General features: G+C 36.0%; 1 protein-coding gene across 4 annotated transcripts; it reads left to right on the top strand.

Moving 5' to 3' along the window:
* The first annotated feature begins 3,612 nt into the window (after positions 1-3,612).
* On the top strand, positions 3,613-25,157 carry LOC142607875 (uncharacterized). 4 transcript variants are annotated; one of them, XM_075779533.1, is made up of 9 exons: positions 3,613-3,851; positions 6,444-6,784; positions 7,257-7,349; positions 11,205-11,687; positions 11,797-11,946; positions 13,054-13,110; positions 23,617-23,838; positions 23,968-24,047; positions 24,471-25,157. In XM_075779533.1, the coding sequence occupies exons 2-9, from the start codon at positions 6,451-6,453 to the stop codon at positions 25,068-25,070; spliced, it is 2,019 nt and encodes a 672-aa protein (XP_075635648.1). In that variant the 5' UTR covers positions 3,613-3,851; positions 6,444-6,450; the 3' UTR covers positions 25,071-25,157. The 4 variants fall into 4 exon arrangements, with proteins under 4 accessions (XP_075635648.1, XP_075635646.1, XP_075635647.1 ...); XM_075779531.1 differs by having other exon boundaries at positions 23,617-24,047; XM_075779532.1 differs by lacking the exon at positions 7,257-7,349 and having other exon boundaries at positions 3,614-3,851; positions 23,617-24,047.
* The last annotated feature ends 214 nt before the right edge of the window (positions 25,158-25,371 follow it).

Here is a 25,371-nt window from a genome sequence, read left to right on the forward strand (position 1 = left end):
TAGAAACTGCAAAGTGTACGTGAGTTTGTGGGTTTTAAAGTGTAGGAGTTTTAATTTACATATTTATCCTCGTTAGTTGAAAACTTGTAAGTGGATATGATGAGAATACTTTAGGCAACCAAAATGTGGAATCCAAACAGGGGAAGCCCCTTAAATAGTAGTATAGATATAGCACATATGATAGTGCAGGACCTCTAGGTCAACTTCTTCATCTTTAACCTCAAACAAAATTACACAATTTTTATACATTTTTTTAGTATGTTGATAATTTACACAAATCCCATGTATTCAAGTTTGTTTTATTAATCATAAATGTTATAGTCAAAATCCAAGATTTTAAAATTTTAGTAGTAATCTATAGACTATATAGACTTATCAAAGAAAACAAAATCTATTCTCGTCAACAACTTAAAGGAAAATCTTTGAAGATGTTAATCTTATGGACAAAGCCTATCGATTTGAACAAAGAAACTCACTGGCAAACATAAACAACAACATCAAAGAAAATGAATGAATATTGGCAACTAGGACTCACAATCTCTATCTCTGCGATTTAATTCATCACAAGAATATGTACATTAATTTTGCTTTTTTTAGGAAAAGTAGGGAAAAAAAAAAACTATTTAGCTCTGTAATTTACAATTAGTTCTGAATTCCAATAAATACTCAGTAACAAATGCATTGAAAGATCAAAGGAGAGGTGAAATACAATTTTTATTCCTAAAATTTGGTCCAAGTTCAAATCAAAATCTAGATTCGGTTTAGGTGTTGAACCTTAGCAATTGAGAATTTAATAAAAAACCATCAATATACCAAAATACAACAAAACCTATACTAAATCAAGTAACTGATGTCCAAAAAAACCTAATGGTCCATTTGGATTGAGGGAGAGGGAGGGAGAGTAGAGTAGATTTAGCACAAAATTAACTTATTTTTAGCCAACTCTACTCTACTCTCCTCCACTTCCCCTCCTTCCCCCCTCCATCCAAACAGGCCATAAACCCATTAATATTTCGAAATTAAAATAGAGGAAAACTACCAAATCATGAGAAAACAAACCTTGAAATTGTGACACTAGACTCATAGCGGATTCGACATCTTTTTCAAGCTTCAAAAACAACTCTAGTGATAACTGTGGCGGATTGGAGCTTGGTGTGAGAAGGAGGAGGAGGAGAAGCTCAACATGTTTGAGGAAATATTTGGGATTTTATGCGGGTTTTAATTGTGTATAATAAGGTATATTAAATTTAAATTTAATGGCTGATATGGTGTTTTAGGATTGTCTGGTGTAAAAGGTGTCTTTCAAGCCACCATATAATATGTTTGGATAGCGTTTATAGAGAACATTTTGTGTCTGGTGTTTGTATATACATGGAACCTACTGCTACAGTAACTTCCAATTAAGCGCAAAGACTGAACTGAAACACGTAACGTTTTTTTTCCTTCAACGCACTGTTCTTCGTGTTCTTCATGTTCTTCCTAAAACATACAATTCATGCTTGAAACCCAGCAAACCCATCAAAATAGAAGATCAAAACCAAGACCAAGACAGAAGCCACCAATCTGAGATTAAACCGATCAAACCCATATGAAAAAAATCAAAACCGATAAACCCATCAAACCCATATGAAACCAAAACCAAATCAAACCCATCAAAGCCCTATGAAACCAAAACCAAATCAAACCTATGAAACGGATCTACCCATCAAACCCACCGAGTTCCGATCAACCCATCCACCACCACCGAGTTCCCAAATCAAGAAACTAAAACATTAGTTTTTCATAAGACCAAACTCCATGGGAGAAAGAGAGAGGACGCTCCACCTCATGCATATCGAAGAGAGAGAGAAATCAATGTCTATTGGGAAAGGAGTGAAATAAAAAAATTAAAAAAAAACGCTATTGGGGAAGGACTGAAATAAAAATTTAAGAAAAATAAGAAAAAAAAACAAAAGCAAAAACACGCTACAGTAGTTTCAGCCCCAAAAACATGCTACAGTAGTTAAAATTATTTGCTACATTGTTTTCAGTTATCTATTTTCAGTTTTTAGCAAAATAAGCGGTATCCAAATAGACTCGTATTTTAGTTATTGAGGACAATAACTTTTATTGAGGACCCCTCAATAAAACAACCCTGGTTAAAAGTAGAAAAAATAGACTCCTAGTCTAAAGTATGAAAATTTGGGTAAGTTTCTAGCAATGCTAGCTTTTTTCCCAACACAGGCACACAGCCCACAAATCAAATGCCTAATGGGTCTAGTAATCTTGTTCCAACAGAGCCCCAAATCCTTATTCTCAGTCCTCGCTCCTCATTATCTGTTGGCATGCAATTCAGTGTTCGTTTGCAGTTTAGCATTAGTTTTTTATTTTATTTTATTTTATTTTTGAAGTATGCATATATGGCCAAAATGGCCATATACCACTATTTAGCAAAATATTTAGCAATATATCACTGTTTGTGAAATATTTAGCAATTTATCACCTTTTTGAAACTCAAGTTTGTTTTGTAACTCGAATTCTAAAAGTTCAAGTTTGTTGTGTAACTCGAGTTCCATAAAAAATGGTGGTTATATTCCATGGAACTCGAGTTTGTGAAACTCAACTTATACAGCAAACTCGAGTTTCACGAACTCGAGATTTAGAAAAGTAGTAGATTTCCAATTATTTTGCAAACAGGGATAGATTCATACATATTTTGTTAAATAGTGGTATTTGGCCATTGGTCGAGAGTATAGTATTTAAAAAGTGGGTGAAAGTGATTTAAAAAAAAAATTAAAAACGCTTTACAGAAAAGACAAAAACATGACAAAAAGTAAGGGCAATTTTTTTCCCAAAATAACATTAATCTTCAAACAATTTTGTTAATTAGCACGTTTTCAAACAATTTAGAAAACTAACATCTCGAGTGTAACAAACTTAATTTTGGGAGTGCTAAATCAAGTTCACTGAACTCGATTTGTGGATCGTGGCATAAATTGAGTTTGCAGAACTTGACTTCATTTAAATTGAAATCGAGTCTATAAAGCTCGATTTCTCATCCATGAACAACAGTAACTCACACCCAGAAACTCAATGCATGAAGAAAGCCAAAACTTATAAGGAAAACCCAAACCAATGAAGACACCCATGAAGAACAGAAAACCCAAACCAAAAAAAAAAAAAAAAAAAAAAAAAAAAAAAAAAAAAAACCAGAGGCGGCGATAGCGAAGGCAGTGGCGATTGAACCCAAGAGGCAAAGGCAGGAGACGGCAGTGGCGACGGGGTATGATGTTTCTCTTTGGATCTTTGGGGTGGATTTCTTGATGTTTCTCTCTTTAGGTCTTTGGATTTCATTGGGTTTGTTGATGTTTCATTGAGTTTGTTGAGTGATCTGAGTGAGGGAGAGGCGGAGTGTGTTGAGTGAGGGAGAGACAGAGTGAAGAAGGCAAGACTGTGAAATCGAGTTTAATGGACTCGATTTTAGCACTTCAAAATCGAGTTTATTACCATTGATATGTTAGTTTTCTAAATAGTTCCAAAAGTGTGCTAACTAAGAAAATAGTTTGTAGTTGAGTTTTACTGTTATTTTTCCAAAAATACCCAAAAGTGAGGTTCCAAAGATAACGTGGTCTATTGCTTTTCGACCCATTGTTCCTCTTGCTGTTGGAGAATTCCAAGCATCTTCTCTCTCTCTCTCTCAATCTAGTCTTTTATTATTCAAATTTCAAGCATCTTCGCTCCAAAACTCGATTTACAAACTCCATTTCATCAACCCCGTCTCTCTCTCTCTCTCTTTATATATATATATTTATATATATATATTTGCATATCCACAAATTGGATGCCATCAGTGCTTGATTCCCAGATTTCAGGTACGTTTGCTTAATTTCTTTCCTATTATTTTTAATGTGTGTGTATATATATATATATATATATATATTTCCCCAGGTTCAATTCGGGTTTTAAAAAAAAAATGATATATGGTCTCTGGAAATTGGAACTTTGGTCAAGTATTTTTATTCTTATTATTATTTGGTGCCAAGCACTTCCTATCAAATCTAGAGGTTGTTTTGTATGATTTTTTTTTTGCCACTCGAATAATGAATCAATGATTTTAATAGCTAGGAGTAGTTTTGTTATTATGAAAATCTTGCGGTACGTAACACTGTACAAGAGTAGGCTCATGATGATATGAGTGTAGTACAACTAAAATGAGTGTTATACAAGTGATGTGAGTAATGGCAAAATAAAGTACAATGGGTCTGGACCTATACTGTCCTATTATCTAATAAAGTATGTTGTAAGAGCCCCCAAACTCGAGAAGGATTACAGGATGCCCTCTTGATTTTGGATACAAAATCACAAAATTCACCTGTTTGATGAATTTGGAGAAGATATCTACCAGCTGATCATGGGTGGAAATATGGCACAAATGTAAGGTACCCTGGAGGAGGTGGTTCCGAATAATGGCAATCTATTTTTATGTGTTTGGTCTGTACATGGAAGACATCATTGTGAGAAATCTGCATCGCACTCCAATTATCATAGTAAACTGGAGTTGTAGAAGATGAGGAAGCCCCCAATTTTTTGAAGAAGTCTACTTAGCCACAGAACCTCACAGGAAATATCAACCAGTGCTGTATATTTAACTTCTGTGCTGGAAGATAAAACCAGAGTTTGCTTTTTGCTATGCCATGAGATGCATGAGTTGACAAGTAAGAAGCAAAAGCTGGAGTGGAGTGACTATGTTTGATTCCGGCCTAATCCGCATTAGTGTAAGCACAAAGTATGATGTGGATATGGTAAATAAATGAAGCCCATGTGACATAGGACAAAACTAAAATAGTGCAATAATAAATTGAAGAACGGAAAAATTAAGGATGAGTAACTTAGGAGTCAGCACCTAGGCTTACTTGGAGTTTGCACCAAGCAGGAAGAAACCTCTAGAAGTCAGTATCAAGGGTTGATTGGAGTCAGCACCAAACCATTGGAAAGATTCTTGGAGACATATTTATCAATCAATCTTTGTCTTACAAAAATGAACCTATGTGTTCTTAAATAGAGTTCCAAAACTTAACTTTGCTTTGCAAGAAAAGAACTCCTAAACCAAATAGGAAAAGAATATAACAAATTATGTAAAAGAAAGTCTTATTTTTAAATGATTAGGCTTGGTAGGCCTTTAGGCCCAATTATTAGCAGTCTCTATCTATAAGGGTTTTCATATTGTGTCTATGTCCATAGGTCTGCGTAATTGGAGGCCTATATCTTGTGTCTGCCAAAAACTCCCCTAGGGGTGGGAAGAACTTGATCCTGTTGAGTGTAAATTTTGGCAACTCTGGTTGTACTCAAGCAAGTTTCGATCTGGCTGTTGTAGCTCTTCTCGAGTACTCCATGTGCAATCAGGATATGGTCGTCCCTGCCAACAAACTAAAAAGTATTGAACTCATCCATCCTTGGTAGAAACAATATGCTCATCTATATTGCATCAATATTTAGGGGTGCAGATTAGGGATAGGGATGTCAACAGGGTCATGTCATCAAAAGGGGTGTTAGAGATAACTGTTTAACCTTTATTGGCAACTGGATCCATTATATTAAAATTAGGTGAGAGGTCAGTGACATATGCATTTGAACCAACCCATTCAATATCTTGAACTGTCCAACACTACAAGCTTGCAATTTCTTAATGGTCCCAAAGGGAAAACATTAAGCCTAATTCGAATTATGACGTAATCCCCTACTTGAAACTCAATATAATGTTGATGGGTGTTAGTAACTTTATATTGAAGATTACTTGCTTAAATATGCTTGTGAATCTCATGATGCAAATCATAAATATGTCGTGCAAATACCTTGGTAGAGTCAGGAATTCTAACATGAGGGGACATGGTCAAAAGATCTAAAGACTTTCTAGGTTTATAGCCATGCACGACCTTAAATGGACAAATGCCTGTAGACCTATTGACAGAACAATTGTTATGCAAGCTTGGCTGTAGGAAGAATCAGTCAAACCTTGTCTTACAAAACTGAACCCATGGGTTCTTAAATAGAGCTCCAAAAGGTCACTTTGCTGGCATGAAAAGAACTTAAACTTCTAAACCAAACTTCTGGCAAGAACAGCTCAAATATTTAGTAGCTAAAATGTAAAAACTTCTTTGTAATGGTTCTTTTACCAAAAGCATTTTGGGTAACAATCTTTTTCTCAGCAGCCATGTTAGCCACTATTATCCTGCAGGGGACCTTATAAATTTTATTTAAAAGCTTAGAGAGAATTCTTCTTTAAACAAATTCTTAGACTTTTGACTTAATGTGAACTTTTAGTCAGTACATGTATTGCGTGACTTGCCACATCTTGGAATTTAAAATAAGTTTACATGTTAATCCTTCATTATGATTGAAGGCAAGTTTTTAGTTGACCAAAGGAATTTTAAACTGTGATTTAACATCTATTGTTATCATGACAGATTGAGCATGGCAAGGAATTTTTCCTCTAGAGCAATTGTTCTTGAAGTTCTTAGAAAAGATAATTATGCGAATTGGAGCGTCTGTGTAAAAAACTATTTGTTGTCACAAGATCTTTGGGACATTGTTGAAGAAACCACTGAACCTCCGAAAGAGAAAGATGACAAAGACGGATTTAAGAGGTGGAGAAAGAGCAATGCTACAGCTTTACATGCAATTCAAATTTCTTGTGGGCCAGAAATACTTTCTCAGGTTAGGAAATTTGATACAGCTAAAAGTGCCTGGAATGCCTTGGCCATGATGTATGGGGAAAAATTGAGAGTCAACCTAGTCACTGAACAAGGTAACCAATCTAGTAATCCATGCACCACTCTCAAAAAAAGTGTCCAAAATTTATAATGCTATATATTTTTGTTTGTATGCACACATATGTGTGTGCCTCTATTTTGTCTGTGTAAGTGAAAATTTGATAGGGAAACTACCTAAGAACAGTAGAGTTTCACTTCTCACATCAATTGATAATAAACAAAGTTATAGATACACACCATTTAAAACCAATCTAGACACTGTTAGGTTGAATCTTTCTCAATTTGAATAGCCTAAATAGTTTGATATTGGTCTCGATCAGCCATCATCTCATCTCTCTGTCTCTTGTTCCCTCTTTATATATATATGTGTGTGTGTGTGTGTGTGTGTGTGTGTATGGATTTGTTATTGGTATATACCTATCAAAAAAATGGATTTGTTATTGGTATCAATGATCTCTCATCTCATCTCATTTTATCTCTCTGTTTCGCTGTCTCCCTCTCTGGTAGTGTGTGTGATTGTGCAGTTTTGTGGCCTTGAAGTAACTTGCATGGAAAGTTATGCACAACATGTACTAAAGACACTTTTTCTTGCCATAGGAGGTGAATTTTTCATATGTTTGGCAAATTCGTGATATATAACTTCTGGGTACTATGGATCAGTCTGATGCTTTGCATGAGATATCAAAAGCTACTTTGTGCTTCTTCATAAAAGTTAGTATTGTGGTCTTTAGTATAGAAAAGTTTCAATTGACTAGGATTCAAATGTGTTATAAAAAGGAAATTATTAGATACTACAAGTTTTAGTATGTTTTATTATAAAACGTTGTCATGCTGAATTGTCATCTCAGCCATATCACCTAACCCCACCCTCTATGAAGCTAATATGTACAAAATGCAAGTAGTGGACATCACCACTTTACAGTTGATATTACCATTGCTTAGGTGAAATGTACTAATCTCTATAGACTGCCTGCAGTAATCTTCTAATAATAAGAAACCATACATTTGGAGTTGTGGTACCATAGCTTGTATTATTTAATTTTAATTCTTAATACAACTGACCTTATTAAAAGTGCTCTGTGTGTGTTTAGAGGATTTTTCTTTAAAGGAAAAAAATGGAGAAGTTTCAAGTTATGCATCTCCAAACTTTACTGGATGGACTTTTAGCAGAAGAAATAGAAAATTGAGCAAGCTCTTGTCGTAGGATAGTTGAAGCACTAAAAGTAGTAAAATAAAAAAAGCAAAAAAAAGTTTGTGTTGTAGAAGGACTTGGGAGTACGAGCAAAAAAAGTTTGTGTTGTAGAAGGACTTGGGAGTATGTAATGGGAAAGTGGAGGGAAGACAGTTATTTGATTTAGTGACAGCATGGCCTGAAACATATTTTTCTTTATTCTTGGAGGAGATAGATAAGTTATTTGATAGATAGCCGTGGTAAAATAAGGAAAGCAAAAGCACTTTCTAAATAGAAGATAAGTTTTGTTGCTCTTAACTATGATATGAGGCTTTCATAGACAGATTCCTGCATAGAGCAGGCCTCATGAATGAGTCAAACATCTCCATGGTCTTGAAGTCTTAAAAATTCCAAGCCTGAAGCATTTCTCTCTGCCAGCAATGTTGCATTTGTGAAATGTAAATTTAGTAATTTACTGCTCATTCCTATTTCAAAGAAGCATTCTTTGGAGCAATGGTGCTCTTATATTATTTTCAATTTGTGAAAGGTCCGCGACTCATCCTTCCTTCATTTTGAGAACATCTATTGGAATAACAGTTATTTGAGTTACAGACTAGGCATTTGTTTTGTGGAAGGCTTGGAATTTGATCAAATAGAGGGGTTGGAGAGGGACTGGCTTGAACGGAGGTTTGAAAAGGAGGAGCTTCTTAGAGTTGTCAAAGAGTTGGAAGGAGATAAAGCTCCAGGCCCTAATGGTTTCTCTATGGCCTTCTACCACCATTGTTGGGGAGTTGTGGAAAGAGATGTCTTAGTTGTGTTTGAAGAGTTTTATCAACACAATAAGTTTGAAAAATCTCTTAATGCAACTTTCATTGCCTTAATCCCGAAGAAGAATGATTCTTCCAATATTCGAGACTTTAGACCTATTAGTTTGGTGGGGAGTGTTTAAAAGATTTTGGCTAAGGTGTTGGCTAATCGCCTGAAAGAGGTTTTGGATCAACTGATATTCGAGTCTCAGAACAGCTTTGTGGGTGGTAGACAGATACTTGATTCAATTCTTATTGCTAATGAGTGTGTTGATAGTAGGATAAAGAGTAAGATTCCGGGGGTTATTTGTAAATGAGATATTGAGAAAGCCTACGATCATGTGAATTGGGAGGCTCTTCTAGATTTGTTGAAGAGAATGGGATTCGGGGAGAGGTGGTGTAGGTGGATACGCACTTGCACATCTATAGTCCAATTTTCTGTTTTGTTTAATGGGTCTCCAGATGATTTTTTTGGGAGTTCGAGGGGATTGAGACAAGGGACCCACTATCTTCCTTGCTGTTTCTGGTACTGATGGAGGTCTTTAATAGGATGATGAAAAGAGTTAAAGGGGCTGGTTTGATTCGAGGTTTCAGGGCTAATGGTAGACGGGGTGGAGGGGTATGCGTCTTGCATCTCTTGTTTGCGGATGACACGATTCTGATCTGCGATGCAGATGAGGAATAGATTCTACATGTCCGGATGCTTCTTCTTTGTTTCCAGGCAGTGACAGGTTTGAAGGTTAATGCGTTGAAAAGTGAAATGGTTCCCATTGGGGAGGTTCCTAATGTCCATCTCTTGGCAGAAATCTTGGGCTGCCGGATTGGGTCTTTGCCTATGACCTATCTTGGTATGCCATTGGGGGCGTCCCACAAGTCTTCTACTATTTGGAATCCTATTTTGGAGAAAATTGAGCGTAAGTTGGCCGGATGGAAGAAGATGTATTTGTCAAAAGGTGGAAGACTGACGTTGCTTAAAAGTACATTAGCAAGTCTTCCTACTTATTTTCCATCTCTTTTTACCATCCTTACGCATGTGGCCCATAAAATTCAGAGGTTGCAAAGGGATTTTTTGTGGGGGCATTCCAAGACACATTTGGTGGGATGGAACAAGGTGTGTGTGCCTTTGGAAAATGGTGGGTTAAGAGTAAGGAAATTAACTACTTTTAATAAAGCCCTACTAGGGAAGTGGTTATGGCGGTTTGGGATTGAGGAGACAAGGCTTTGGAGAAGGGTTATAGCTTTAAAGTTTGGGGGTAGAATGGGGGGGGATGGACCTCCAAGCTTGATAGAGGGGTTCATGGGTGCGGTTTGTGGAGAAGTATACGTATGGGTTGGGAGGAATTAGCAAAAATATTCGGTTTGAGGTAGGGGCGGGAGATAGAGTTAAGCTTTGGACAGATCAATGGTGTGGGGATTCTCCACTTCATCTGATTTTTCCGAGTGTGTATGGGATTGCCTCAAATAAAGAGGCATCGGTGGCCTCTTCTCTTGATCGGTTGGGGATAGAGGAACGGAGAAGTTGGGGTGTGCGGTTTATTTGGAGACCAAGTGATTGGGAAATGGGTAGAGTGGAGGAATTTCTCCGTACATTGGCTTCAAATTTACCTCCCAATGAGAATGGTGATCGTTTGCGATGGAAGTTGACAAAGAATGGAGTTTTTGATGTCCGATCGTTCTATAATAAGTTACGAAGTCCCTTACCCATAATTTTTCCTTGGAAAGGAGTCTGGAAGGTTAAGGTTCCTCGGCGTGTCTCCTTCTTTGTGTGGACTGCTGTATGGGATAAGATCCTTACAGGTGACAATTTGAGGGGTAGAGGGATGGATTTTGTTGACTGGTGCATTATGTGCCATTGTAATGGGGAGACGGTGGATCATTTGCTACTTCATTGTGGTAAGGCTTATCGGTTGTGGAGTTTGGTATTTAGATTGTTTGGGATTTCTTGGGTCTTGCCAAGATCGGTTGCAGATATGCTCTTTGGCTGGCGGAATTGGCTTGGAAAACATTTGTCTAGCATTTGAAATTTAGCTCCGTTGTGCTTAATGTGGTGTCTTTGGAGGGAGCAAAATAGGAGGACGTTTGAGAACATGGAAAGTTCGGATGACCAATTATTGGATTCTTTCAGTGGCTCTTTGTTTGATTGGTCTAGTGCTTGGGGACTTGCTTCTAGTGATTCTCTCCCCATGTTCCTTAGCTCTCTTCTTTGTAATTAGTTTCTTTTCCTTCTCTTTTCCTCTCTTGTGTTTCTTATCTTTTTGTAATTTTCTCTCTGCCTTATGTTTTTCTGCATAAGGTAGTGTTTTTTAATATACTTCTTTATTACTTATAAAAAAAAAGACTAGGCATTCGTTTTGGATGACTGATGGTCCATATTAATACTGTAAATGAAAACAAATTGGCAGTTTTAATCCAGTAGGTGCTTTTAGATACTTAGTTCATCTCATTCACTTTACAGTTAAAAGAATTAAAACTTTGCAGGGATGGCAGATAGCCGCCTTCAGTATATGCACTTACACAAATATGTGGAAAGTGGTGACTGGTATGAAGCGAAAAAGATAATTTATAAGAACCCCGAAGCAGTTTGTTTGACCTCATCTTCAGGCAGGACGGCTCTTCATATTGCAGTCATTGCTAGACATGAAGCTATTGTGGAGGAGCTGGTGCGGTTGATGCCAAAACAAGCACTGGAAGTGCGGGATGTAGGTGGTTACACTGCTCTTGCTCTTGCTGCTAATTTAACTGGAATCACAAAGATGGCAAGGTGCATGGTAAGATTGAATGACACCTTGGTTAGTATCAAGGCCATGGATGGCTCAATTCCAATTGTATTGGCTTCTGGGAATGGCTATAAAGAGATGACTCGCTATCTTTACACTGTCACACCATCACCCATATTATATCAGGACAATAGCCGCAACGGTGCTTTGCTTCTCAGTCAATGTATCAGCAATGAAATATTTGGTATTATTATCTAAACCAAACAAGTAGTTTAACAATTATTTATAGCTGAACAAAATATTAAAGTATGTACCTTAACCTATTCTCTTTGTTTGTTTCTTTTATATGATAGATGTTGCTTTGGATTTGCTCCAGGATTGCAAAGACTTGCAAATTACTTTAGACTTTGATGGGCTTCGCCCTTTGTGTGCATTGGCGCAAACACCTTCTGCATTCCAAAGTGGAAGTTGGCTTGCGTTTTGGCAGCAATGGATCTACTCATGTTAGAATTCTCTCTCTCCATTTCACTTGTTTATATATGGAAAGCGTCTCTTGTAGATTTTTTTCCACTAGTTTGAAGAGTGATAGTAATATATTATTTTAATTTACATTTTAAAGATACATAACATGAGAGGCATTTGATTTGCAAACTTCAAGACACAATCTGATCTAAGTCCTAGGCATCAACAATATTAAACAAACTATGATTCACCAACTCTCATACCAAAGAATTGAAACACAGTTCACACCCAAATACATTCAACTTTGTCAAAGAAAGCTAGAAATCTAAAATTATATCTAAAATTATAGTTCACACCCAAATACATTCAATTTTGTGAAGCTGAAATTATATCTCCTATGACTGCGCGTAGTCAAGTGGCTAAAGCTTTAGCAATAATTTTATAAACCCCCAACAAGACTAATAGAGGTAAAGTCCTTGAATTCTACTGCAGCAGATATTTTTTTGGAATGAGAATAATGAAGGTTGCATTCAAGCTCTTTTCAAACTAACCTTTAACAAAAAAATGGTGAAACACAACCATAAGATCTGGTTTGAGAATCTCCTAGCAAGATTGGAAAAATGCTATGGGAAAACCATCTGACCTGGGCGATTTGTCACCATTGAATTCCTTAATGACTTCAAATATCTCTGCCTCCTCAAAAGGTCTCTCCAACCAACCTGCTTTATCTCTGGATATTGTTGGGAATTCCAACACAACTGGAAAAGGTCTTTCAACTTGCTGCTCAGAATATAAATCTATGAAAAATTGAGTAATACAATCTGCAATCATATCCTGGTTAAGCTTTCATTTATTTTGATCAAATACTTAGTCTTGAGAACCCCGTATGATTGGATGTATGCCTTAGGTAGTGCTCATTCCATGTATTTTATAGAATTCATTTATCTTTTAATTTTGTTGTATTTCTAGTGTTCTCTGTTCTCCTATTTTCAAAGAAATGATTTTCTACCCACCAAAACAATTTAAGTTCAATTGAAAATGATTCAAACTTGTGATCTTATCTCAGCTTATCTTGAATTAATGATAAATTTTGAGTGTCTTAATATAGTTCTTCACCAAATACTAATTCAGGCTCTCTTTGATTATAGGTCTACACATACGAGCAGCTCATGCATCAACTAGTGTCAATTATGAAAAATTACCAGGTATAAAGCAATTTAAATCTTTTCAATCTCAATTTTTTTTTTTTTTTGCCTGAATAGATGTCATTTATTACAAAGTCATCATTTTCATAATATTACCAATATGTCCTTCATATTAATATAAATACTAGCCAAAAAGTGTTATATAGTGCCATCAAAGCCCCCTATTCGTTTGTGTGTGACAGACAGTTGCATCAAAAGTGCAACCATGTAATCATATTTTCTCCATCCAAAATTCTTATGTTTATCAGCATAGCTCTAAGCTCAAAGTTCTTCCCCATGTGATCACTATTGATCTTAGACCTCTAGCTCCATTTCCTGTTTTTTTTTTTTTAAATTTTTTTTTTTTTGGCATTTGATTGGTATCGTATGTATTTAGTTATAGTCCGGTTTGAATTGTTTAAAAATGATGAGGCAGAAGATGGATCAACGCATTTCCTAAGCATTGCACCTTGGGTTTTTTCAGCATCACTCCTTAAGAGTAGGGTTGCATATCACAGACCTCAATAAACTTGTTGTCCATTGAATGGAAACAATTATATCCATATAAATAGCCGATTAAACCTAATCTTGATAGGATTTGGACTTAATGGGCTTTGACAACTAAGCCCACACTAAATGATTACTTATAACCTAAAAATTTCCATTAAATACCTAGTAATAACAACACAACATGATGAAACCAAAAATAAGAAGGGTTTGACCAAACGACGGGCCATTAGAGGAATCTAAAGATTACAAAAGATCCCGACACTTAAAAGCAAATAAAACTAAAAGAAATCTGAACCAGCAACTTTCAAATGCAAATAAACATAAAAGTAAGACCTAAAAGTAGCTACTGTAACCTATGGGTAGTGCTCAGTAGGCCCCAGATCATAATTAGCCCATATATTTAATCTTTCTTTTTTAATCTTTAATCTTCCTTTCCCAAAACTTCACCATTGCAATCCCTACATAAGACATGTTTGCATCACTTGGTTTTTCCTTAAAGAACTTAAAAAAACAAATACATCTTTATCAGGATTTGAGTCAAAAGTTACAAATTAGAATACCTATATGTTTTGGATTATTTCTCATAATACCTAATAATTAATGTTACTTTTTAGCATATATTATTTGTTATACAATAGTGACAGAATATAATGAGGTACTTTTTTTTTTTTTCTAAAAAAAAAAAAAATTGATATCTTTACTCTTTGATTGAGGAGACTTTCAGATATATTAGGGAACTATCCTAGATCTTTGCATGATTGAGGAATCTCTATAATTAACCACCTAATCAACTGTTAATTGAAGCTCCATTCTATTTTAAATGGCCCATATGGATGCCATGCAAGTCATTGGTCAATTAATTTGACCTGGATTCTAACACAAGAAGATATGGAATTAAACAATTTTTCCATCGTGTTTCCCCCTCGGCCAAATCTTTAGGTGGCTTGACCTAAATATTACCTCCTTGCTTTAATATCAAAGTGTATCTCCTTACCATATACATCCTTATTTTCCTTCCCCGCATCATCAACATTTCTACAATCAAAACATTTCACAACTTGTTGAGTTGGCAAATTGTGATTAATACAACATCTTTTTCACAAGGAACCACCATTGACATTTGTTTTACTGTACATTAATCACAAACAGCCACTTCAATAGTTATTAAAAATGTTGTAATATTTGTTGTGCCTTAGAATTTTTGCCACATCATATGCAGATATGGTTATAAATTACTATCCATAAGATAATAAGATTTACCTAGATTGACCAAAGCTGCAGTCTGCAGATATAATTAAAATACAACTCTTGGGCTACTCTCACATAAGTTTTGTAGTTGGCGTATAAAACATTTACAAATTATCTTAGAACCCATACTGTTTCAATAGTAACTCCTAACCTCTGCATTCCCAGTTCTCAAATCAGCATATTCAGGATTCTTAGAAGGAATGGAGCCATCAGTCAAACAGTGAAAATTTCCTCTTCCTAATAAAAATACCTCATCAGTTTTTAATAAACCCTTGGGTTGCGATATTAGCAGGTTGGGGGTGGATGTCTATTCAGCAACATGAAGCTGAGCATTAAAGGATACAATCAAATCCTCTTGCTCAATTGACTTTCTTTATTTCTTAAGTCAACTTATACTTGAGCAAAAAAAAGTTGACTTTTATATACCATGTGTAGAATATGTTAAGAGTTCGGATCATGGTGAAATGACAAGTATCATCCACCCAAGAGACGTATCGTGGGTTTGAGTTTGACAATCAGCAGCTCCAAGATTGGGTATAAAGTTGCCTACCAACATTGTCTCCCAAACCTTACAGAAATGGGAATGTGTGTGGATACAATCTCTTATGTAGAGAAACATCTTTCATTGCAAATCATATCCACATAAAAATAGGAATGCTAGTGCATTATGTTTTAGACACACACACACACACACACACACACATACACAATGTATCAATTCCTATGTAAAGAAAGACTAACGTGGGTATTTTCACCAATATGTAAAACCATGTAATATACTATATATACCTTGTAGTCAAGGATGGCAATATGGGTCTGGCCTTCATTAGCCCGTTAGGATTATAGTTAAGTGATTAAATTCACAATTTTCTAAAATGTTAAATTTTCACTTGTTGGACCTCCACTTATTAAGGGTAAGTTTAGACCCGTCCACATGTGAGTGAGAGTGTTAGAATTATGATTAAGGGATTAAATTCACCATTTCCTAATAGCTTAAGTTTTTGGGAGAATTGGTAATTTAATAGGCCCATTTCTACTTGCTCTTGGATGGGATAGGTTTCAGGGGGTATGGTTGGGTCTTTTCTACTCCACTTGCAACAGGGTCAGGCCAAGATTGGCTCTGTTGCCTCAACCTTGACCTGGATATATTAAAAAATAATATCTCTATTACAAATTATACCCTCTAAGTTTAGCAAATTTTCATTTTCATCCTAAAATTTCAAAATTTTCTTTCCTTCTTCACTGTCCTTCATCTCCCTTTCTTTCTTTCTTCTCCAACATCACTGAATTAACAACTAATACAATTAACACCATAAACCCAAAAATAAACACTTTTTTTTTTTATAGTTTTTATAGTTCCAAAAATAAACACTTACATCAAGGAAGCATAGACAAGGACACAATATGGAACACAATGCGACATGAGACATGGTGACATGACACAGCAGGAATATGATAATAAATAAATAAATATTTATTTTAAGTATATTTTTTATATTTTAGGGTATAATTTATGTTTATTTCAGGTGTATAAAATTATTTAGCCAATGTTAAATTATTTTATATACTTTATATTTATGTTTATTTCAGGGTACAATTTAACATTCAGTAAATAATTAATAAAAGAAAAATAACAATAAATATAAAATAAAATGACACTGTCCTCGGACATTTAATCCCATGATTCATCTTATTTCTTACTTTGGTGTTGATTGATTTCTCTTCCATGGCTTGAAAACTTTGAAATGAATTTTTTTTTCCTTTGCTTTTGTAGCTTGACGATTTTCTTGCACTTCTGTTTTTTTGTTTGAATTTTAGCTTCAAACTTTTTTTTTGGGGGGGGGGGGGGTGATATATTTAAATGGGACCAAGGGGTTGTGGCTCAAGAAGAAGATAAAAAAGGAAAGGCAGGGCCATGGCCAAGTGTGGAGCAAAAATTTTCTCTTTGGTGTTTTGTTTTTGGGGTGGGGGGGGGGGGGGGGAGGGTGGGGTTGTGGAGGTGAGGAGGTTGGGGGAAGCATTTTTATATCAAGTTTAAAGGACATCTTTCAAAAAAATAGTTATCGGCCTCCTCCATTGGACTTCTATTCCCTCCCCCCACCCTTCTCTCTCTCTCTCTCTCTCATTTTTATAAGTAATGTATTTTATTGCATAAAAGCTACTTCATGTGTGAAAAAGGACAAGGTAATCTAGAAGAATGTCAAGAATTACAAGAAAACAAAAATGAAGCACTAAATTCTGGGACAGTACTACTATCACTTAACCCAAGACATTTGACCACTCTGCGATCTAAGAAAGGAGGTTTTCAGCTAGAATTTTGAAACTTCCACATTCTCACAAGTATGATTGTTCTGTTTCCATTTATCCGCATCAAACACAAGGGAGCTAAATTTTACACCACCAATAAGCATTTACCAAACCAGTTCCACTGCATCTGCCAGCCAACTAGGAGTTCCCACAAAGTTTTTTGCATTATCCATTGAAGCTCATATAGCTTCCCCCATCTAAGAAGCAAACCTACGATGAAGTAGCAAATGATCCACTGTTTTTGCCCCTTTTCTACATAAACAACCCCAATCTACCAATATGATACCTCTTTTTTGCAGATTTTATTGGTCAAGATCTTTCCCCAACAGGCCGTCCCACACAAAGAAAGCAGCCCTCCTCGATGCTGCAGCACACCAAATACCCCTCCAAGGGAAATTACTCACTGTATGGGTATGCAATAGACCGTAATAAGACTTTACATAGAACATTTCATTCCACTTAGTTGCCATTTTGTCCTAGCAGAGTCTGCCCCTAAGTTTCCTCCACCCCTTTCCTAGCCCTAGAGACACCATCTGCCAAGCCAGGCTTGTCTTCTTCATTGTCCTACCCCATAGCTGTGTTTGTAGGAAGCCCACATGATCCCACTATAACCAGGGAGAGCTCATGGTCCGACCACAAGCCCAGAAACTGATGTTGGAGTGTACTTCAATTAGTCCTCCCTTATGTCCCTGTGGTACACCAATATCAGAAAGCCATCAATCTCCTCATCAGTGGCCCCCTTTTCAACAGTTGTCTCCTCCCCTTCAAAGCCCCTGTCTTCTTGAAAAAGTCACCAAAACTATGCTCTGGCCCCTTTTCTTTCGATAGGTTGCATGCCTAAAGCTCGTCCCAAGTGGACTTATCCTTTGTGGCTGATGTAGGCCATTCACCAACTCATTGAGTCCACACAAGCCTACTGAACCAAAGTGATGGGCTTCGTCTTTTAAAAGACTTGAGGCCTTGAGCTTCAGTCGATGGAGATTTTGGCCTTGTTGCTCTGCCCACCTACCTTTACCACTTCATTTTGTTTCTCTAATGGGCTGGCCCAATAGGCCTGACACAACCCCATCTAATTGGCCTCTATTCATAACAGTCACATTTTAAACATCTAGACATCTGGATATTGTGAAGTCCTTAAATATGGCACAAAATGTGGGAATTGGGGACTTTTGTGCACCACAACTTTTGCCATAATTTTCATATGGTCAACTATAAGTGGTGGAGAAAAAGTGATGAGTTCATGTGAAAGTGAAAGTAATTGTCCAACACTTATATTCAGCTACTTCAGCAAGGTGTGACAAAAGTTGTCAAACGGTGTGGTCCTAGAAGAATTTTTTATGAGAAAGTCTACAGGCACAACTTTTACAACAACTTTGATATGGTTGACTATGAGTGGTGAAGAAAAAGAGATGAGTTCATGTGAGAATGATTGTCCACCACTCACCGTCAACCGCTCCAGCAAGTTGTCACAAATGGCATGGTCCTAGAAGAACCACTTCAGCAAGTCCTCGCAAATGGTGTGATCCTAGAACTGCTTTTTTGATTCTGTCATTCTTGGGTCAACTTCTCTCTTCCTAGAAGCTTCCTTAGTTCCTTATTGGGATCAGCATTTAAGACCACTGATTTAGTGCAGCAGGTTGTCCCCTAGCCCTGGTGCAGTGGCTTTCTCCTTTCTTGGTGGTTACTCTGTTGTTTTATCAACCGGTGCCTCCCCTAACAAAATCTGCCAGATCCCCACTGCAAACACCTCCCACCCGCTTCCATTCTTCCTTTCTGGTACGTGAACCACCCCTTGATTGCCTCCACTGTGAAATAGTAACCTGCCATGGAGGTTTGTGTTAGTTTGTACTATTTAGTTTTTATTTATTTATATTAGCATGTTAGTAAGGGTATATTTGTAATCATGCTATAAACCCAAATATAAATATTTGCTAAGGTGTGGGTTTGACTAATTATGGCCTAAACCTTTTCTTTCTCTGTCTCTCTTTATTCTTCTCTTCCTCGTTCTTCTCACTACATCATCATACTTACAACTGTAACTTTTTGCATACCAAGTGATATATATATATATATCCATGTACCCATCTCTATGGCTGTGGAAGAAGTCATTTGAGTTGGATATTTTTTCAGCTTCAAATTGGCCGAGAAGCCAATTTAGCCCCTCGCGTCCCAGTGGTGATTTTCCTGCTTTCCTTTGGCCTTTTTGTTCTTGTATATTATAGGGATTGCCCTGGGAAAAATTTGCTGAATAGTAACTTTTTAGAAAATTTTTTGGTGAATAGGATGCAGCTGAACTTATTTAGTAAAGTAGACTCTTTCTGGAACTCGAGCTTGTCAAACTCGAGTTCCAACCCAAAATCAAGTTTCAATTGGTTTAGTCGTCTAACATGGGATAAAAAAAAAATGTGGAACTCAAGTTTAGTAAACTTGAGTTCCAATCGGGTAAAGTTTTTTAGAGCTAAGACCAGATCTCACTAGAGAAGAAAGCATCACCCAAATTGAAACAAAAATTTTGGACAAATTCATAGAACCCAAAAGAGGTGAAGCAAGAACTCTCGAAATTTGTCTCCCTCAAAAAGAAACCCCAAGAATAACCTTGCAAAACCCATAACTGTAAAATCAAAGAAATTTAAGCCACATACTAGTACCCATAATCAATCAGCCATCCATCAATATCTCACAAAATGAAGTGCTAGAAACAAAAAGAGAGAAGAGTAACCATGCAGCAGTGATGAAATCAGTAGCAAGAAGGAGAGACATAGATGTTGGAAATTAGGAATATAAAATCAAAGAAAAAAATTTGTTGAGCTTTTAAGTTGTGGCAGTGATCTTGATGTGCAGGCCATGCGTCTCAGATGGCGTCTTTGGCATTATTTTCAACAACTCCTTGCTGTTCTTTGCCAATGGTTTTGGGTGTCTGTATGATAGTAGGTTTGCTTGGAGGTAATTTGTAGAGTAGCATGAGTTTGCCACACTATATCGTTGGTTAGCAGGAAGTGGGAAGAATTTTGGAGAATAACATCTCGAGCCTTTGAGGCTCGAGTTCAATGAAGAAATCGAGACTCAAAGCCTTGAGTTCTGATTGCTGACATGGAAATCTAGTCTTAGAGACTCGATTTCCATAAAAGAAGAAGAAGAATCTGAAGAACACGATGAAGATCTGAGATTTTGAAGAAATTGAAGACGAAGAGAAGAACCCAGAGGAAGAAGAATAGTCCGCACGGGAATAGAAAGAACACGATGAAGATCTGAACACGATTAAGGATTCCATGGAAGAAGACAGGACCAGGTGAACAAAGAAGAACAAAGAACAAAGAAGAAAGGAGTCCACGGAAGAAGAAAGGACCAGGTGAACACAGGAAATCGAGTTTTAAATACTCGATTTCCACGTGGATTTTTTTCCACATCAAATTGCCATCACACACAACTTGAGTTTTAGAAACTCGAATTTCACCTTTGAACTCGAGTTTTAGAGTCTTGAGATGCTAGTTTGTTACATAGTTTTACAAACATTACAACTAACTAAAATATTTTAAAAATAATGTTAAATGTGAAAAAAAAAATTGGTTTGCTTGGGCGGTGAAGCTTCTGAGTTATTGAGAAAGAGTGAGAGAAAGAGAGACAAAATTGAGAGAGAATGATGTGGGTTTTTTTTAGCCTTTGGATTGTTGGTCTACCAAGTGTCTTTCATCTATATTAAAATTGGAGAAAACATGAGAGTTTGAAACGGAAGTTTTTTAACTGCCTGGAATTCGAGTTTGCTAAACTTGAGTTCCACGTTTTTTTTTTTAATCCATGTCAGACGTCTAAACCAATTGGAACTCGAGTTTGCTAAACTCGATTTTGGGTTGGAACTTGAGTTTGACAAACTCAAGTTCCAGAAATGGTCCACTTAACTAAATAAGTTAAGCCGCATGCTATTCACCAAATTTTTTTTTTAAAGGGTACTATTCAGCAAATTTTGCTGATTGATCTGGTTTCCTTCAAAATATCATTCAAATTGTTTTTGGTTATTAGTAATTTTCGCCTGTCGACACAGAAATTGGGCAATGATTGGTTGTTTGGTGTTGGGGAAGATGGCTAGGCTGTGGATTGGCTATGGGTGTGTTTGGCATGGATGGGTAACCTGGAGCTGTATACGTGTATGCTATGTTGGTTGAGAGGAGAAAATCTTTCTTGTGGATTGGTGGCGGAGGCAGGGGTGGAGCTGTATGTATCTGTGGGGGGCATGGCCCCCCATTTAAAAAAAAAAAAAAAAAAAACTGTTGTAGAGTAGGTAAAACTAATGCCCCAATTTAGTCTTTTCATGAGCTAGCCACCCCAGCACAAGATTTGGCCCCCCAACTTGTCTTTGCCCCTTAGTTTGTTTTACATGTTTTCGTCTTTTGCTGTTAGTTTTTCCTCATCTCCCTCTCAACATGTCAACAACCGATATTTTTACTAACTTCTTTAGTTGAGCTTTTCCCAAAATACTTTATAGATTTTACCTTCCAATCACCCAAAAAATTTTAATCACTTAGTAGTCTCACATTCTCTTCAATTTCACTTCATTAAAACTCTTCCTTAACAAGCATATCCTAAGAAAAAAATATATCTTCTAACAATAATACCAAGCTATGTGAATTTTGAGAGGTACACAATTCTTGTTTTGCCTTTTCATTTCTATTATAGTTCAATCTTTAATTAATAATCTTATGATTATGGTTTATGGTGTTCTAATTAAGTTAAAGTTCTATATATTTGAGAGGTACAAAAGTGATCTTGAATTTATTGTTTTCACTATAATATCTAATTTGGTTGAATTTAGATGCAATTTATTTTATGCTTGCTAACCGTTATTTTTTTATATTTAATTTCTATTAATATTGTTTGCTATTGACATTTAGTCTAGCTTTATTATACACTTATATTTTATTTCTATGAATGTTATGGACCTATAATAGGAGAAACTCAAGGGAAAAAAATTACCTTAAAATGATCAATTCGCCGTTTAGTTTTATTAGTATTTTGGGTACTAATAAGAATTACATTGATTAAAAATTTCTAACAAAAATTTTGCACTATTATACATACTTCAAGTTAATTGAAACACTTTTCTTTTTCTTTTTTCAAAACTAATGCATGATATATAGTATTTTGGGTACTAATGCATTTGACTAATAGTTAGTTTTAGGCATAAAAAAAAAATTGATCTAAGTAGTGGGCATGGGCTTTAAAGAGAACTAATAAAAGCTAATACAATAGTTTTGCCTGGGCCCTCCAAAGTAAAATTGTTGGGGTCCTTTTTGGGTGATACCAAACATCTCCAGAGACTATCTGAGGATGTAATTGTGTGTTGGGTTGTGGAGGCAACATTTTTGGCAAGGCATGGGTCAGTTGCTTGGGGGGACATGGTTTGCGGTGGAGGCAATGCTGTTTGTAGGGGCAAGAGTGGTGCAGCAAAGTTCCTGGTAGAGGACAGGATGGGGAGGGGGTGGTGGTCAGGTTTGCTCATTTTTGTATCTTCAATGGATTTTCAATTGATAAGATGCAAACAAAGACCCCATGGTAGACCAAGTGTCTGGATGCACACCAAGTGTCTGGAGACTTCAGGTTGAATTTTCTTGAAATCAATAAAATAAGTTACATATAATTTTTACATTATCTAGAAAAACACGAAAGAGTAAATAAAAATAAACATTTTCACTTTCTCTTAATAAACTTGTCGTTGCCAGCGCTCATTTGGCCCCAACAATCCTACAGTCCTAACTCTGCCCCTGGCCATATCCCATAAAGAATCAATTTTTTGTATTTTGCCACGGACTGTATCCAAAATTTTGTGAAAAATGTTTGTCTAACCTTTTAATGAACTGATAAATTCAACTTTCTCCACTCTCCAGTGGATATATCTTATAACCATTAGAGCATTCACATTAATCCATCTAAAATAGAATAAGCTCCACAATTTTCCCAACCAACCCCAATTCACATTAATCCATCTAAAATAGAATAAGCTCCACAATTTTCCCAACCAACCCCAAAAAACATTCACATCAGCTCATGCAAATTTGTGCAAAATAGGATTCTAGCTACAGTAATTGTGCAAATACATGGTTACTGTTCATATGCAAATTTTGTTTTTTAATATTCTCTTTACTCAGAGAGAGAGAGAGGTGATTTGGGAGAGCAATAAAAATTGATAAATAAATAATATTTAAATGAAATGTAGAGAATTAAATAATCTAATGTGGGTGTTTAGGAAAAGTTTTTTTTAATTTTTTTTTTGTAAGTAGGTTCTTATGCTAAAATAGACATGAATTTTTGCACGAGTTTATGCGAATGCTCTTAGTGTGTGTATACGCGTTGCTCTCCCACACCAAGTGGTTTACTCGATATTTTTTAATTTTTTCAGTCATGTTTCAGGTAATGTTCTTTTCCTTCTGCTGATACCATCTTATCTTATTTGTGTTAATTTTGTTCCAGGAATCAAGAAAATATATAGTCAAAAGCAGACCCATGCCCAGGCCCTTGAAATACTTCTTTGCTTTTGTAGAAAAATATCTGGTTTTGATGAATCACAACTCCAGAAGGCTTCTGCTTATGAAGCTATGTTGGAAGCTGCCAAGCATGGAATTGTTGAGTTTATAATTGAGATGACTCGAGTTAGTCCTGATCTTCTATGGGTTGTTGATGAGGATTTAAGAGGCATATTTTCTCATGCAATTCTATGTCGCCGAGAAAAAATTTTCAACTACATATTTCAACTTAAAGGAAGCAGGCAGTTAGTTACATCTCACATAGATGCGTTTGATAATAACATGTTGCATTTGGCAGGAATGTTAGCGCCTTCCTCTGAGCTTGATCGCAGACCTGGTGCAGCTCTTCAGATGCAAAGGGAACTTCAATGGTTTAAGGTAAAAAGAAAAAAGGAAATCAATAATCTTGTCAAAAATCTATGAATTGACACAACCCTCAAACGTGAAATTACAAAATGGAGAATGTAATGCATACAGTTTTCCATTTGTCCTAATGCCAAGTAGTTTTGTACCAAATATTATATTTTTCATTTTTATTTTCGTACACAGCATATATACCACATTCATATTACCAAAACTAACATGAGGGGAAAGGCTAGATTATAAACCAAATTGGAAGTGTACATTTGGCCATTGTTTATTTTTTTGGATAACATTGCCCACAATTTTAAAAAAAAAATTTGCCTATAGATTTATTGTTTCCCTGTAATAATTATTCTTGAAGAAGAACGTAGATTGGACCTAGTCTTCACAATGTAGTTTTAATAGCATTCTTATTAGCTATTTAAAAACCCATTGCAGGCAGTGGAAAGCATTGTGCCTCGTAAGTGTAAGGAAGCTTTAAACATAGATGGCAAAAAGCCTCGTGAATTGTTCAGTCAAAACCATGAGGACTTAAGGAAGGAGGGGGAGAAATGGGCAAAGGAGACAGCAAGTTCTTTTACAATTGTGGGAACTCTTATAATTACCATTATGTTCTCTGCAGCTTTCACAGTTCCTGGTGGTAGTGATCAGAATACGGGCACCCCATTCTACTTAAATCACATGATATTTACCGTTTTCATAGTATCTGATGCAATGTCTCTTTGTGCTTCCTCAACTTCAGTGTTGATGTTTCTAGGAATTCTCACATCACGTTATGCTGAAGAAGATTTTCTCAATGTCTTGCCCACTAAGCTGCTTATAGGTCTTTCCACTCTTTTCTTCTCTGTTGTGACGATGATGATTTCCTTTTGTGCTGCCCTTTCTATTGTGGTACAAGTAGAGTTGCACATAGTGACTGTGGCCATCGTGTTTGCTAGCATTCCGGTCATTATATTTGTACCATTACACCTTCCACTCTTTGCTGAAATTTTCAATTCCACATTCAGGCCAGAAATTCTCAATAGGAAAATGAACTAGTTTCACATAATCACTTTGCAACATTTACTCAGCTGCAAATATTTTGGCTACAGTTGCTAAATGTTTAATGAAAGATTATTTCAATCATATTTTGTGTTTTTAGAATTTTAGTATAAACTAGTCATAGAACTGCGCATTAAATATGATATATAATTATTATGTCATCTGGTATATTAGTTTAGTTTATAAGAATATTTAATTTTAGGTTGGTTTCACAAAAGTGATTTATTGTAATTTGGAATAATTAAATCAAAAGTAAGGAATTCCATAATCATATTTATCATAACATCACTTTTTAAAA

The sequence above is a fragment of the Castanea sativa genome, chromosome 8 (assembly GCF_040712315.1).
Source record: "Castanea sativa cultivar Marrone di Chiusa Pesio chromosome 8, ASM4071231v1".
Lineage (NCBI taxonomy): Eukaryota > Viridiplantae > Streptophyta > Magnoliopsida > Fagales > Fagaceae > Castanea > Castanea sativa.